Source organism: Limulus polyphemus, unplaced genomic scaffold (assembly GCF_000517525.1).
Source record: "Limulus polyphemus unplaced genomic scaffold, Limulus_polyphemus-2.1.2 Scaffold371, whole genome shotgun sequence".
Lineage (NCBI taxonomy): Eukaryota > Metazoa > Arthropoda > Merostomata > Xiphosura > Limulidae > Limulus > Limulus polyphemus.
This window is the reverse complement of record NW_013665981.1, coordinates 414,312-431,264: the sequence shown is the minus strand read 5'-3', so window position 1 is coordinate 431,264 and position 16,953 is coordinate 414,312. Positions and strand designations below refer to the sequence as shown.

The 16,953-nt window shown below is 32.5% G+C and overlaps 1 protein-coding gene across 1 annotated transcript in view; it reads left to right on the top strand.

The window, feature by feature from the left end:
* LOC106457763 (mitochondrial-processing peptidase subunit beta-like) overlaps positions 1–16,953 on the top strand; it is a 52,922-nt gene that overhangs the window by 9,815 nt on the left and 26,154 nt on the right. Inside the window, exons 4-5 of the mRNA XM_013917208.2 lie at positions 236–434; positions 7,162–7,241. Of these exons, the coding sequence (XP_013772662.1) occupies positions 236–434; positions 7,162–7,241 (279 nt within the window). The remainder of the gene's footprint in view (positions 1–235; positions 435–7,161; positions 7,242–16,953) is intronic.

Sequence of the window (16,953 nt, the reverse complement as noted above, 5' to 3'; positions counted from 1 at the left end):
GTTAATTTTAGTAATCTATACAAGTTTTAAAAATCATTTTTCACTTCTTTGCTTCAAATCTGAATGTGTCTTACAATTACAAACACTGCATGCTCAGTTTACAAGTAATAACTTGGAGATTTAAGACATTCTGTATTTTTGTTGATTTAAATTAGAATGCCTAATTTATAATGAGTGGCTCTATTTTAAGGAAGAAGGGCTTGCTAATAAATTATTTCTTTGGTGTGTCCATTAGCTGTAGAAATTCTGGCAGACATTATTCAGAACAGTAAATTTGGAGAGCAAGAGATTGAGAGGGAGCGAGGGGTCATTCTACGGGAGATGCAGGAGGTAGAAACAAACTTACAGGAAGTGGTATTTGACCATCTGCATGCTGTAGCATACCAAGGAACACCTCTTGGTAGGACCATCTTGGGACCCACTGAAAACATCAAGTATGAATACTTAATAGTTCTACTCACATTACTTAGGAAGAAATGCAGGATAAAATAACAAATTCACAAACGAACCAGTTCTTTATTTCAGAGTTGCATGTAATGCTACCTGTATCATAAGTTGTTTGGAAGAAATGTTGTAGTTGACATGATCATACACAAAATGTCTAGAATAATTGGTTGTAATCAGTTATTTGTATTTATGATATTGTCTTTTAATTGTCTCTGATGTCTTAATCCTATCGCAATGGACATCCTTTACTGTGCATATCACAAGGTTTTAGTGACTTACATTAAAAATTCTATTAATCTAGATTTTGTTTATGTTATACCAATTAGTATAGCACAAAATCTTAGCTAATAATCCATATTTTAATAGTATATAAGTTCTAAGTTCTTGATCTGTTTTTCAATTTGATAGCTCTGTAAACAAACAAAATTGAAGGCTATAAAAAATTATGGTTTATCTGAGCAATAATGATTTTATAGTGAGTAATTTACATTGAATTTCATTCTTATTGGAAGTGAATAAAATAGATGAGAAGATGCTTAGAGAAAATGTGTCACGTGTTGCAATAGGGGAAATTCAATATTTTTTTAAATATTGCCTTTTAATATTCCCTCTTGTCACACCCACCTTTCACAACCTCTCCTTCAGGATTTGTTGATAGTTTTCTCGTATGTCTAATTCTGTATTATCTATAGCCAATAGAAAGCTAAGTTTTTTATCTATCAAATGACATGTTATATAACCTTGTTTTTGGAATGGAGAATTGTCACTTTCACTCTTAATCCAAGCTTTGTTCCAACGGGAAAGATAATGACTAGTTTGGATGATTTTATAGCAGTTCTTCTCGCACAGTTAGAAAGCCATAAAAACTTTTGAGAGTTAAGGGAAATTTTCTTTTTTTTTGAATCATATTATTCTATGTTCTTTTGTGCATTATTTAATTTAAAAAAATTATTTAGTGTATTACTACCATTAGTATAAAAAATTGGGTTATGTGTCATCAACAATTGACAGCAAGAAAGAAGATTCGGGTAGGTACTTTATTTCTTTATTCTTTATTTATTATTATAAAAGTAACTAAAATGTAAAAATCTTTAGGTTAGTTAAGGGTAGATTAGGTAAAATAAATAATAATATAATAAAACTGTTTCACGAGGCATGCACGAGAGCAGCTCATGGGTAATGTAATTCAATAGTGTAACGTGATCTCCATGTTCTCCAAGTGAGTTACAACTTATAACACAATTCAAAGGGCAATAAAACAATAAAAATGTAATTATAAATAGATGTATATTGTTAAGAGTTTAAAGCTACTGAGGATAAATGAATGTAGTTTCATGTTACAATTTGAAGTCATTCTAGAAAGACAAAAAGGGTAATTTAGATTTACTTCGATTTTTTTTTTGGTGGTTATGAGGTCGGTCAAATTGACCAACATTGTATAGAGTTTAGGTGGAGAAAATAACATAAAATATAAAGTTTTACTGAAAATAAATATTTGAAATGTATTTAGGAGGTTTTAGAGATTACACAAATCAAATCTGAGATTTTTGAGATGAAGAAAAGTATTTATGGTCTTAACATGAAAATCACTTTGCTCATGGACTATTCAAAATAAATACAATTTTTTTTTAGTTTATTTGAAATACTTGATAAAAAAAATAAGATTTTTTGTATGTGAAAGATTGCCAAATTTTGAGAAGATATACATACTATATTAAAAGTTAGTAGTATCAAATCTATAAAGACTTTATATGAGTACAAAGAGGTCACGTTGTCGGTCAAATTGACCAAGCCCATATTGAGAGAGTTAATTCCTCGTTCTTCTCACATGATGTCACATTCATGTTCATACCCATTGCATGTGTATCCAAAGTATGAATCTAACAAGTACATGCAAAATGTAGTTTAGTTTTATACATGAGTATGTTGAAGGTGAAAACTCATCATAAAAGCTGCAGGTGAAGAAAAGAATAACAGAGCAATATTAATGTTTCACCCAATTTATTTCTTTGTTTTGAGTGAATCTACCTTTTTCGAGCAAAAATGCATGTAGACGGTAATGACATAAGCACCTGAGTTTCCAAAAATTAATGAAATAGACATTATTTTTTTGAAACATTTTTATTACATTGTTGTTTGAAAAATATTAGAAACAAGACTGTCTTTTTTTGTAACAGTAAAACATGAAGACTTTTACATGTTTCTACCATGCAGACTAATTTAATTTTATAATAATGAATCTGGTGTGCCCTTGGCTTGAGTAGTTGTGTTGTAGTTCATTTGGATTACAGTGAAATATGGGAACAGAGTTTTTCCATATACGTATATATATAAAACAAAAGTTATAGAAACTTCACAAACTTCTGCAGTTTTGGGTTTCCTTTATTTTTTTACTGAGAAGTAAGGTCATATGATTTTGTTTTGTCATATGTTTTTATATTTGTAATTTTTTACAAGGTATATGAATTTATGTGAATGTATCTCCACTAAAATTGTGCAATTAATTATTTTACAATTACAGATTTTTTTATGGGTCTAACATGTTAAGCATTAAGCAGAAGCATGTTAAGCAATCATATACATACAGCTGTATTATCCAGAGTGTTTTAAGTTTGTTTATTCTTAAAAATAAAATATATTTCATACATGTGTAAGTGGCTGAAGTCTTAGGTTTTTGAACTGTTTTGAAAGAGGGAAAGTATGACATTTTACTGGTGGTCTGAATGTGTGAAGGTTTCTTAGGGCTAGCTAGACTGTTAACTTAGTATAAGGTTATAAAGCTAAGGTATTTATGTAGTAGAACTATATAGATAGGGCTTACCTAGGATAAGGCTTAACGTAACCCTTTTGATATGAATTACAGGTGAAAGGCCATGTCATCTCGTTTGTTGACTCACATTCAAAATTTTATTGAATTAGTATTTCATGAATTTATGTCAATAAGTTTGGTATCGAACTGTAGATTATAATTCAACTTTTAGAAATATATATTACTCAATTTGTTAATTTAAAAGTAAATATGAAAAAACACAGATAAACATCGATTTTTTGTGTGTCACGTGGTATGTTGAATGCAGCACTGGTTCAAATTAGATGTTTGTGAAGTCAAAATACAAAGTCTATAATTTCATATATATTAGAAACTCAAATTACAGATGTTGACAAGCTTGAATATAAAATAAGAAGGTCTTATCTTTTTTACTTGCTAAGATATTGCTCACATAATAAATCAAACATGTGACACCCTGCTCATCTCCTTCTATTTTTGGAAATGCTCCCTTATAAACACTTCTATATATGACATGGATAAACAATCAGAAGCTTAGAATGTTCCCCTAGTGGTTTTCTAAGCCTTTCTAACATACCTAGCATCATTTCTTTCTTTTAAATCAAGACTTAAATGAGGTAGGTTGTGTCTTTAGTCTGCTCGAATTTTCATATTTTTTTAGACCCCAATACAGCTTAGTTACTATGTTTGATAAATTATAGTAGAATTATATGGTGTTGATGTAGTAATTTATGATTTTTAAATTATTCAAGAATATATATATATAAAACCTAAAAAAAATATTTTGTTTCATGACCTCCACGTGCAAAATTTTTAAAGGCTTAGCAACCTACATCAAGCAGCAATCAAGTACAAAGGTCACAACTAGAAGAGATAATTGTTTGCTTTACTTTATTTATTGTTCTATGTTTTAGGAAAAATAACTTAAAGAACTAATATCAAAATAGCAAATATATATAAATATATAATGTATAATAATTGAAATGTGACTGTATTTTACAAAATACTAGTCTGCTACAACACAGCCAAGACAAGCTACTTTGTACAGACCAAAGGTCATGTAACATGAGTGCACATGAGCCACGTCATTGTAACTTCTGTATTGTTAGCCAGGCACGGTGAAAGGTCAATATAATAAATATACATAAATCTATAATGTTATGAGATTTAAGCTATTTCGTCTAAACATATATATTTTCGTGTTATAATTTTTGTTCATTCTGGAATGAAAGATGCATAATTTGTTTATTTCCTAATTTTTTTATGGTGGTTGCGGGATTGGTCAATGGTATCGAACCCGTACAGAAATTAATTACTGAAAATAAGAGGTAAAATATAGTTTTTCTTAAGAAACATTTGATAACTATTTGGACATTATAAAGATTTTGCATGTGAAATTTCAAAATTTTCTGATGCATAAAAGGGTTTTTAATGTTAAGATGAAAATTACTTTGAATGATAGATAGGCAAGATGTGAAAAGAAAAAAAAAAGGTATGAGAGAAACATAGCTTAAAAAACCTTAAAAGACTTAATAAAGAAATTAGATATTTTGTGCATGAAAGCATTGTAATGTTTACTGTTAAACTGCCAAATTTTGTTAACATTCGCTTACTAATTAAAAAGCTATAGCATGAAAGTATAACAAGCACAAAATGTTTACGAAGTCGGTCCCATGGACTGAGCCCGGGTGGAAAGAGTTAGTTAAACTATATATAGATGAAACTTCCCCCTAAATGTTTAATTCTTCAAATTTTTCCATTTCATCTGCCATAGGCTGCACTTGAAAAATTGGTGGGTTAATCCCTGAAGGCAGCCAATATCACATTAATTTTATCCAAGTGAGTGAAATTCTGCCAATTCTCAGTACTGGGACTTACTTTATTGTTGGTATTCAGTATCGGGACTTATATGATCTGCTTTTCATTCAGCCTGCATGCCTTGCATGGTACTGTTAAAAAGCAGACATATGACTCACGGAATCTAAAGAATTATTAAATATTTTCAAATGAACCAATAAACGACCTAACAACATTAGTTATTGTTTGTAACAAGCTCTGAGGAGAAGTTATTTAGTAGCTTGGATTTCAATCAGTATTAACCCTCTTGCTACAGGTAAGTTAAAGTGCACATCATGATGTTTTACACAGTTACATTCAAAATTTAATGAAGCTACTTTATTATCAGTATATATATATGTATATATATATGAATAAATTTGGCATCAAACATAGTTAATAAATCAAATAATATTATATAAGTTTTTAATTTCTTAATTTTAGAAGGAAAAATGTAAATAAATCTTCAATCTCCACTTGTATGAGAATTGTGATGTGTGTTCTCTAGGTTTTGTCTATTCTCGTATTTATTTACAACCCATCTCTGAAGTATGGAGTTTATCATAAATTACTTATTATAATATACATGTATATATATGTATATTACCAAGGTAAAGTGTAATTTTTTATAGCCTACTGTCTGTTTGTTTACAGAGATGTAAATTAGAAAGTCAGACCCTCAAAATATGTTAAAAGTTATAGTATCGAAAATTTTATTGTTACTTTGTGACTACACAATTGGTCACATTGCCTGACCCCATATGGAAAGAGCTAAACCAATTGGATAGTGTCATCTAGCTGTGTGGTTTGTATGATTGGTCATTAATGATAAATATATCCAAGTGACACTTTTTATTGGCTAATATGCTGTGATTGGCACCTGCCCCTGATCTTGGGACATACAGTGCCTTTTTGTTATCCAGTGAACTGTGAATTAAAAGAAAACAACATATGAGGTGCATTTACAGCTATGGTATTTTTAATGTAGTTGCATATTTAATATATATATATATTTGTTTCTTTAAAAACCATCAAAACAATGGCTGTATGTACTTTTTTTAGTAAATTATATTATAAATTATGCATATGAGCAAAATCCTTTATTGTATGCACATTTGAGTACCATCACTTTTTACTCCTGCATCCAAATAATAATTAAAGTTGAGAATTGTTATAGTATTATAAGAAGTATTTATAAAATACCTTGTTAAAGTGTAACTTGTATTTCCAAATGTTTTAGCCAATGTTGTGGTTGTCTGCTTTGCATTTACAAATGTCCTGACTACAGGATCTTATTGTTCTAGTGATGTTCGGCTTTTGACAACATATTTAATATTATTACCACTTGTCTGAATGTGTGTAATTAACCTATGATTTTACACCTTGTCAACTTTGAGACTGAATGATGAAGACAAGTATGTACAAGTACCCACATTATAAGTGTAGTTGTATAAAAGTTTATATACTGAAGCTGCTTGTTAAAAGTCGTCTCTGGTTTATAAGATTATTAACTTCTTGATACATAGGTATAAATTAAAATAATTTTTTTATATTATAAAAATTCCTTCTCAGAATATAAGAGATCTTAAACAGAAAACATAGTTCTTTGTGTGTGTATGTGGCTGTAAATGTGATTTGTTGCAGAGTAAGAAACAGAAATTATGCCCTTTTATTTGTTTTTGTCTTTATTTTTGTATTCATATTTTTTGTATGCTCATTAATTATCATTCTGTATTATGAAGTAATTTTAGATACAAAATCCAGTCACAGTAACTTGTACTGTTTTGTTCACTTATTTGCTAATAAATGAGTGATAAAGATTTAACATTGTAACAGTTAAAATTTAATCTTTTTGCTTGTTTAAATTAATTTAATGTGAAATTGCATATATTTTTTAAAATTTCATACATTTTTAACACACATTGTTCATTGTTATTGGCTGGAATGGTCTGTAGGAAACTGGCCTTATTTTGTACAATTGATAGAACCTTATTAAAATTCTAAATGATAAGGTAAGTTGATAAGAAGCACTGAATTGATCTTGAAAATTTGAATTAAAATGTTGGTATACATCATTATGTCCCCTGTAGAAGCATCAGTCGACAGGATTTAGTAGAATACATCACCAACCACTACAAAGGTCCAAGGATTGTCTTTGCTGGTGCTGGAGGTCAGTCAGTCTTAGATCTTTATAAAAAAAATTAAAAGATTCATCTTCTTTGTAGGCCTAAAGACTCAAACATAGCAAGTTTTGTGTTTTAATATCTTAGCCTTTCTAAACTGAATATTTTTAGTATTTTTAAAGGGTGGATCTGAGTTTAGCAAATTATTATTTAGTAGTGATTGTAAACTAAATATGTTATACTAAATACTTAAAACTAAATATGTTATGTTTTGAATAGTAATTTAGCTAAACATAAATACTTTTTCTTTATTAATTTACAATAAATTTATAGTAGTCAAATGATGAGATTGTATCAAAGTGATAATAAAATTAACTATTCAATAAATTAAGACATTCAGGTAGTGTAGTGCACACTGGAATATAAATGTGTTTAATGAAGAGATACAGCCAGTTTCCAGTGAAAGTTCTGTATTTCCTCATCATTTCACCTTATGGCTTTATCAAGAGGTAGACACCCTACTGAGCATGAGCCAAATTTCATTAATATTCTTTCTCTTAATTAAAAAAATTATGATATTGAACATAACTTCAAACTATGAGCAACATATTGGGTAATTTGTATACAGCAATGATCTGAGATAAGCATATACTCCAGTGTAGTTTTAAAAATTCAGTTACATTGCTGTGGTCATTACTTTTTTTGTCTCTAAAATAGAAACTTTACTTACCAACTTAAACTCTTAGTTGCTATTATTGTGTATTGAAAACGTTACTAAAAAAAAGAAAATACATTTTTCTCACCATGTCTGTTAGGAGAGATTCGCTTGTGCATGCACTTTAATGGCTGTCATCTTCAATTAAGCTATGATCAGTTTAAAGCCAGAACATGATAACTAGCTTGTCATTGTTTAAAACGTACTTAAAATGCGACAAACCCTCTATAATCAGTATTTTCTTTATACCATAGTAAAATTATTTAGCAACAGCCTATACTGTGAAAACAATTTTGCATGGCATGTTTACAGTGAACTTGTAAAAACCTATATTTTGAAAGTGGTCCTTTTAGTTAATTGGTGTTTTGGTGGGTTATTGACTGACTGGTAGTATCACTTACCCATGTATATTAAAAACATGACTTTGGAGTAAAGGATAAAGTTTTCTCAATTTAATGGTAAACAAACCAGTAACAAAATCTTAATAAATTAGTAAGTATTCTTTGGAAAGACATAAGACACCTACTTTGGTCCAAATAATGTGGTTTTTTTATCCAGTGAGCCTATAAAAAACTTGTGTTTTTATAATTTACCAATTTTATTTCAAACTGAATTAACATACATTTTTTTCCTTATATCATATGTTGAAATGCCATAACACTTATTTGTGCAATTATCATTAGTGAAGATAGCTTTCAACTTATTATATTTCAAATCATAACAAAAGCAAAATTTAATAGCTCTGGTAAAAATTTATACCTCCCTCTTCCCTATGCTCTTGAGAAACCAAAATCCTTGTAGACCTGACATCTGTTTAAGATAGTTTAAAGTAACTCAACTTTTAGCAACAAAGATAATATATCATTACCCTGGACAAGCAACCTGCTGTTTAACTCTAAAATGCCTTACTGTATGATATAGCACATCTACTGGATGAAATATTTTGAAACATGATGTACTTCCTACAGATTATGTAGCTTCTACACATAAAATATTTTGTTTTTAATGGGATATTTATATGAATTCACAGCTTTGATGATTAGAAAATATTTCATTGTGATATGTTTTTTAAAGAAGCGATTAAAAATGTTTACCTTTGTTGTAAAATTCAATTGGTGCTTTTTATGTATTTCTATATTTTTATAAACTTTTTTATAAAGTTTCTGTTTTTGAAAACTAAATTTCAACTTTGTGTTGATTTCAAAAAACACTTAGTTTTATGATGTTTATAATCACTGGGATACAATAAAAATACCTAAATTATATGTAAGGTGACTATTTAAGTTGTTAATCAGCAGTTTCATTTAACATATGTAATAAGTTTACACTCATTTATATTCATTGATATATATATATGTTTGTTTGTTTTATTTTATTTGCCTATTTCAAGAAGTTACTTAGGCTAATATACCTAATGTAAACAAGGCAAAATGAAACTTGAAACAATAAATTGCAGAATTATCTATCTAAACCTATTCCGTCATGTTCCAAGAAAAACATTTCTAATCACACTGCAATATCATAATTGAAATAAAGTATAAAATGATAAAGCAAGCTTTAAAAAAGTAGGACCATAATTTGTAGAAGTTATTCACAAACATCTTTTATAAAAGCAACGTATCAGCAAATCAAGTTTTTATCACTTTGTTCCAATCTCTACGTAAGTTCCCGCTGCAGTTGAAATCAGATTGGCTTATACAATTGAAAGAACAGAACAAGAGCTTTAATTATTTGTTTGTCAGTAGCCTATTACTTATAGTTGAGGTAGAGGTATTATATCACACCATGATAACCAGGCATGAGAAAAAAATGAGAGACTAAAATCAGTAAAATTACACTTGTATTGAAATTACACTCAGGATCAAAATTTGTAATTTAGGAAGATTTTTGTGTATATAATTAAATAATAAAAGTTTTATTAGATAAAATTCAACTCTTAAATTTATTTTTCTTAATATGTGGAAAATAAGTATTTGTTGCTTTTCTATTAATCTTTAACTCAGTGGTGAAATTTTTCCTTCAGAGCAGGATGCAGTTATCCATACACCATGATATTAAATACTGTTTCTTTTGTGGGTTGCAGCCCTGAAAATGTTTCATAATAAAATATCTCATTGACTATTAGAATATAGTTTCTTGATGTTGTTTGTATGAATGGAAATATTGCATAACAGAGTCATTAAGTATCCAGTTTTAAGATTATGTCCCTAACACGAACATTTTAAGTAGGATATTACAGTAGTTTAAAATGAGTTGTAATTAAGACATTTAATCATTGGACTTATCGAATAAAGTTGTTTAAACATTTGTTTAACAATAAGTAAAAGCTTGGAATGGTCTATTCTTTCATTGGGGGGGGGGTGTCTGTGAGCCAGACTAGTTTCGGAGAATTCCACTCCTCATCAGTGACCCTGGACACTACCACCAATGAAACTTCAGACCAAACTAAGCCTTTATAGTAGTAAGGTATCGAAAATCGAAATAGTGTTTTTAAGTGTTTTACACTCACAAAAGAGAAACCTATCATTCTATAGGTATTTGAAGAACTCTGTTCAAGTTTAAATTGCTTTTTCACTACAACAAAGTTTCAAATTGACAGTTCAGAGTTACTGTATTATTTTGTTGTCCATCTGTTCTTAAACAAATATCATAAAAAATTGTGGATCAATATCACTTAAACGATATAGCTTGTGTCAGTGTCTGCAATGAAATTAGTGTTGCATAGTTACTATTTATCAATAATATCTGTGTTCAAAGAAACCTGACAGATTAAGGACTTCATATATAACTCATCTTAGATACATTTTTAAACTACTCATGGTCACATGTTTAAACAGTTATTTTCATTATCTCTACTTGTAAGTTACATAATTTCCTTGCATCTTACTGTTTTTTGTTGTTTTTTTTAGCTGGAAAAAATCAAGAAGGAAAGTGAACTTTTGAAAGAACTGGAAGAATTGCAGTTCTGACTTTTGTGTAAAATATTTACTTAAGTTCAGTGAAATAAAAGAACATATTTCAAACTAATTAGTACCAGGAAGATTTGCATTAATATATAAAAAAAAGTTATCTTTATTTCTGTATTTTACTTCTGGAAGTAAAGACTGAAATATAAATGTCTGTAATATCTTACACCTGCTAATTAATGAATGATAAAAGCAAACAAGTGAATAATGTACAGCAAGAAGCACTTTAAACACTTTTGTATTAACAAGTGGTGTAGAAAATAAACACAATGCCAAAATAATTCATAAACTACTTTATACAGAGTATCTTACCACTTCTTCCAAAATATGACAAAAAGAAAGGAATAGCACAGAATGGGAAACAACTTTCTAACTTTTGCTACTTCATATTAATTCCTAGTCTTCTTTCTAAACTAAGTTCAAATCCACATTTTATTTACATTGTGAGTGAATAAATCAAACACTGCTTAATCCATATTCTAATCATTTAAAATGTTGCCTGAGAAAAATGAGTTTTTCATGTAATTTGTAACCATTAATTGCACCTAACATTTTAACAAAATATCTTTTGTGTATCTATGTTTATGACTGTGTGTAACTAAATTCTATAAAGAGTATTAGAAAGGTACACCATGGAAAGAAATGCTGTGTTGTTTAACATTAACAATAACCTTGAACCAGCTATTAACACTTGACACTGGTCAATATTATACATTTAGCAGAATAGACCACCACTTCTCTTGCAAAGCACCTGTTAAGTAAAATGAATTTCAAGGTATGTCTTTCAAGTGATATTCTTAAATGCCTCAATGTGGTTTAGTTGGAATCAGGTCAGGGATTTGAACTGGCCAAAACACTGCTAAATGTGACATGCAGTTTGGTATGGTGCATAAGCATGCTAAAATAAGTGTGATTCTCTATAAACTTTTTCATTGTTGACAGTGTAGCATTATTTGGAATATATTATAAGAAGCAATTCTTAACCAGCTAGAGCAGCCTACACTGTAATACTACCCCCCCCCCCACTCTACACAGCTGGGATGACAAATGTACCTTTTGTACTGCGTGCTTTAATGAATCCTAGGTTATTTGTGCATAAAGGACATGTTAGCACTAATAAAATGTTTCAATGTTTGTATGGACCATGAAATTAATATTTTGTTTAGCACATCCAATAGTCTTCCATTTCTTAAATACATTAACCATAGTGTATTTAGTAAAAATGAGTCAATTACTGGTGTATTTAGCTATGAAAGGCAAGCTGAAGTGTCTCAGATACTTACACCAGTAATGCTGCATCAAATAACAACTTAGATACTCTCTGAATTCCTTCCCTTTTGACATCTGACCTTAATAAACCATATGGAACAGAGTACAATGGAATTCAAATTCATATGTACAATGTGTGGAAATGGGACAACTACTATCTGGTAGCTTGCTATCTTACAACTTATGGTAATTTATACTGTGTATATGTGTACACACACACACACATATATATATATATATATATATTCACAAAACAAACATGGTAAGACTTAAGTCAAATTTATTTTCAACTACCTGGATTTTCTAATGCACTGTGCATTGAATGCAAACTCCATAATACCATACCATTCACTGGTAAATAAGTTATGAAAGTTTTGTTTGTTGTTAAGCACAAAGCTACACAAATGGGCTATCTGATGAGCAGGTATCAAAATCCAATTTTTTTAGGGTTATAAGCCCTCAGACTTACCAATGAACCATTGTGGGGCCAATGTATGGCAGAAAGCAGCATAAAAAAAACCTCTTTCCAACACAGTATATTTCCTCCTCTCATAGATACAGCTATTCTTGTTCAGTGCTGCCCTCTATATGCAAAACATCTTTTGCATGCCACAAGCCTTGAGCTCCTACGTACCCCAAGATCAACATGGGTCAACTGCATCTCGTGTGTAAATCATCATGCAACAATCCTCCACCAATAGGAGTGCAACACACCCTACTGACGTACATGACTATCTTTATTCAATTCTACCAAACTACCACTTCTTGTTTGGCAGTGCTCATGTCAAGACATTATTCATTGTGCTCTTCAATTGTTTTTTTTTCAAACATAGTGAATTTTTGCAATTTATTTTTCAATGTTAATTGAACTGTTTTGTAATTTATTCCGAAGTGGACTTTTTGTTCTAATTTTTCAAATGTTTGCAAACATAAGGATAACTTTTTTTCTAGTTGTTCATTTATTTATTCTAACACTATTCTGTTTAGTTATTCAACTTTAAGGATGGATTCCAAAATCCAAGTTAAGACTTCGTAGGTAATCTTCCAGCACACTTACACAGGTTGCAGGTAGGGGGAACTCGCCATGGAATTATCGCCTCTCATTCGACAAGTGATTGATTGTTATATGAGTTAACCTTATTTTCCTGATGTTGCCCATTTTTGTCCTGAACATGCCGAATCTGTTCAGGACAACGGGGAAGTTGACGGCCTTTTTCCTCCACCTGATTTTTCCATGTCTTCCTATGCCCGTACTGCAGAATATGTTAGGCTTAATATGGCTTTTTTGGACATGATTTTTCAGGTATGTTCTGCTTTATTAATTTCCCCAATTTATAATTCTCTTCCTTCCTTGTTACATGATATCCCCTCCTCTCAGTATTTTGTATTTCTCCCTTCCCCAGATATTAGGATGTATGAGGGCACTAATGTGCCTTACCCTCTAGGCTGAGTTTCAATTTCTTGGTTCTCAACAGTTGGAATTGCTTTTGCCCATGTGAGGGGGCAGGCCTGTTCATTTATCCAAGGCCCAGTTTTTACACCTTTGTCTTACCCTGTTGACTTCCACCATCCACCTACTTTTGGAGGCACTCCTCCAAGATCCTGAGGGTTTTTCGAGGGATAACCTCTACTTTATCACCTCCACATTAGCACATTTGTTTTCTTTGGTCCTTTCCTCACACATGTGGTACCTCTGTTGTTGGGATCTTCTGAAGAGAGACACTGTGTTGTTCCCAGTTTGTTTACCACCTACATATTTTCAGGAGTTACAGATGGCCCCTTTTCTCCAACAGTCTATTTTCGGAGATATTCCTGAGACTTTAGAATCCTGTGTGGAATCTATGAGACAGCAATTGACCCTTTCATCTTTGGTTGATTGTTTGTCTCATTCTGAGCTTAGACAATCCACTATTTCTGTTTCCCGTCCCACTTTTTTCCAGCCTCTACCAGTTCCTACCTCTCGGGGGTTCCTCCACTCATCATATTATTTGATGAAGATGGACACATTGCCAACAATACCGATGACTATACTGTGAGTGCTGGCCCAGTGGGGGCTCACTTGACCAATTTTGTTCCCCTATGGTGCAATTTCACCACAGATCTTTGGATTATTATCCGAGGGACTTGTCATCTATTTTCTTTCCCCTCCTCTGTTGCCTTGGAATCTTACCACCAGTCAACATCTGTCAGAGATAGTACAGAATTTTCTCTCCCAGGAAGCCATCAAATCTGTACCTCTTGCTTCTCCAGATTTTTATTCCAGACTGATTGTGGTACCTAAGAAAACTGGGGACTGGCAGCCTGTGATCGATCTCCTAACTCAATCAATTTTTAGTTCTGCCTCGCTTTACCATGGAGTCTTTTCTCACTCTCAGGTGGGCTTTGTCTCCAGGTGTATGGATTACCGAGGTAGATGTCTCGAATGCTTATCTACATCTTCCATTGATTGAGGCTCTATCTTTGGTTGGTTCATCATAAGGTAGTGCATCAATTCTGTGCCCTACCTTTCAGGGTTGCTTAAGCCCCATATGTTTTTTGTTGAGTGGTTAAGGCTTTTGCCCAAAATATGCATTTTTGGAGGTTGCGCTTACACCATTACATGGACAAATGGCTTCTGTTAGCTTGTTCCGAACAGGAGTCCACCCATCACATTCCTCTGCTCCTTTTGGAGGCAGCTCGTATGGGTTGGTTAATCAAGTTGGAGAATTCATTCCTTATTCCTATCCAATATTTTGTCACTTGGGTGTCTTTTTCAACACTCATTTCAGTTGGGCCAAACCTTCTCCTCTTAGACTTCATTTGATAGAGCTTTCAGTTCTCTATGCCCTTACTGCTCACTCTATAACTGCTTGTGAGGTTCTATCGCTTTTGGGGATGTGGTCTTCTATGGAAACCCTCATCCCCTTGGGTCGAGCAATATGAGGTCTCTTGCACAGGATCCCTTTGATGCTCCCATTTTCCTTCCTCCTTCCCTTGTCAACAACCTGCATTAGTGGTTGGACAAGCTCTACACATCAGCAAATATTCCACTTCCTTCTCCTTGTCCAGATTTGCATATCTTCATAGATGCTTCCCTCCACAGTTTGGGGGGGGGGCATGGGTCAATCAGCAGGAAACTTCAAGTCAGTTGTTTCTGGCTGAGAGGTCTTACCATATCAACATCCTGGAGCTTCTGGCTGTACATCATGCTAGGAATCAAAATGATCCATTCTGACAATTCTATGGTGGTAGATTATATCAATTACAAAGGCAGCAACATTTCCCTTTGTGGTTGAACCTTGGATCTCCTTTTTTGGGCCCACACGTTCGGTATTCATCTTTTTGTGTAATGTTACAGGTGCATTCAACCTTGTCATGGATCGTCTTTCTCGACTGGATAAAATTTATCTGACAGAGTAGTCTCTCAATTCTCATGTTTTCCAGTGGCTATGCCTTCAGTGGGGTACTCCTCACTTGGATGCATTTGCCACCTCCCTCAATGCTAAGTTACTTCTGTTTTGTTCTCCAGTTCCTCATTTACTTGTACTGGCTGTTGATGCAATCAGCCAGGATTGGACCAACAAATACCTTTATGCGTATCCTCCCATCTGTCTCCTTCCCAGGATGATTTTGATCATCCACACCACTCCATGTCAAGTCCTACTGATTGCTTCTTACTGGCCAGCACAATTCTGATTTCTGCAGCTGCTCCAATCTGCCACACCATTACCTCTTCCTCCATCCCTTCTATGTTAACCTCAGTCACTGATATTTCATCCAGCCCTTCCTAATGCCTGGCTTTTATCCATTCGTTGATAAGGAGATCTGGATTGTCATGGCAAGTTGCTTCGTATTTAGCACATTCCAGTCACCCTTCCTCTATGGATGTTTATCAATGTAAATTGAACGTTTTCGACCATTGGTCTCTGGGCTGGTGGTTTTCACCTGCTCGACCCACTGTTCCTCTTCTTATGGATTTTATCACTTGGCCGTTTGATCAGAGGACTTTTGTCTCCTCTATTGTGGGCTATCGGGTTGTCTTATCTCACACTCTTCGTTTTTCCCAGTTCTGTAAACTTTTTACTTCTACCCTTTCACTGTTGTTGCATTCCCTTCAGATTAGTCAACCTCCTTCCAGATTGGGATGTCAGTGTGGTTCTTCACTGCTTTACTTTACCTTCATTTGAACCTCTGTTCTCATGTTTGATTTTTCACTTAACCATTCAGAATTATTTCCTTCTCCTCTTGACCTGTGGACATCATCAGTCTGATTTAGTTGTGATTGACGTTTCACATACCCTGTACCATTCTACATATGTTCTACTTTATTCAGATCTATATTTCCTTCTCAAAACTTTGATGGCAAGTGAGAGTATTCCTTCTTCTCACTGATTTCCCTTCCCACCTATTCTCCTGGTCATTGTTATATTGCCTGCACAGCTTTCTTCTGTGGTACTTGTTTCCACCTCTTCATTCTGTGGCCATTATCCTCTGTTCTTGACCTTTCTCCTTCCACTCTTACCAATTGGGTTTGGCTTTTAACTCAATTAGCTTATTTTTCCTTGTCTCCTTCTTCCCGTAATTTGTTCCAGGTGTCTTCTCACCAGATTAGGCACTTCACCTTTTCCCTGGTAGTTCATCTCCATTGTCCATTGGAGGAAATTTTTCATTTGGGCATGTGGACCACACTGCATACATTCATCTCTCCCTATCTGCATCGGATAGATGTTTCTTTCTCGTTGCATTATCATCTTCCACCTGTTGCCATTCTTCAGACATTGGTGAGACTGTGACTGGGTAAGCTATCTTTTTATATATATATATATATAT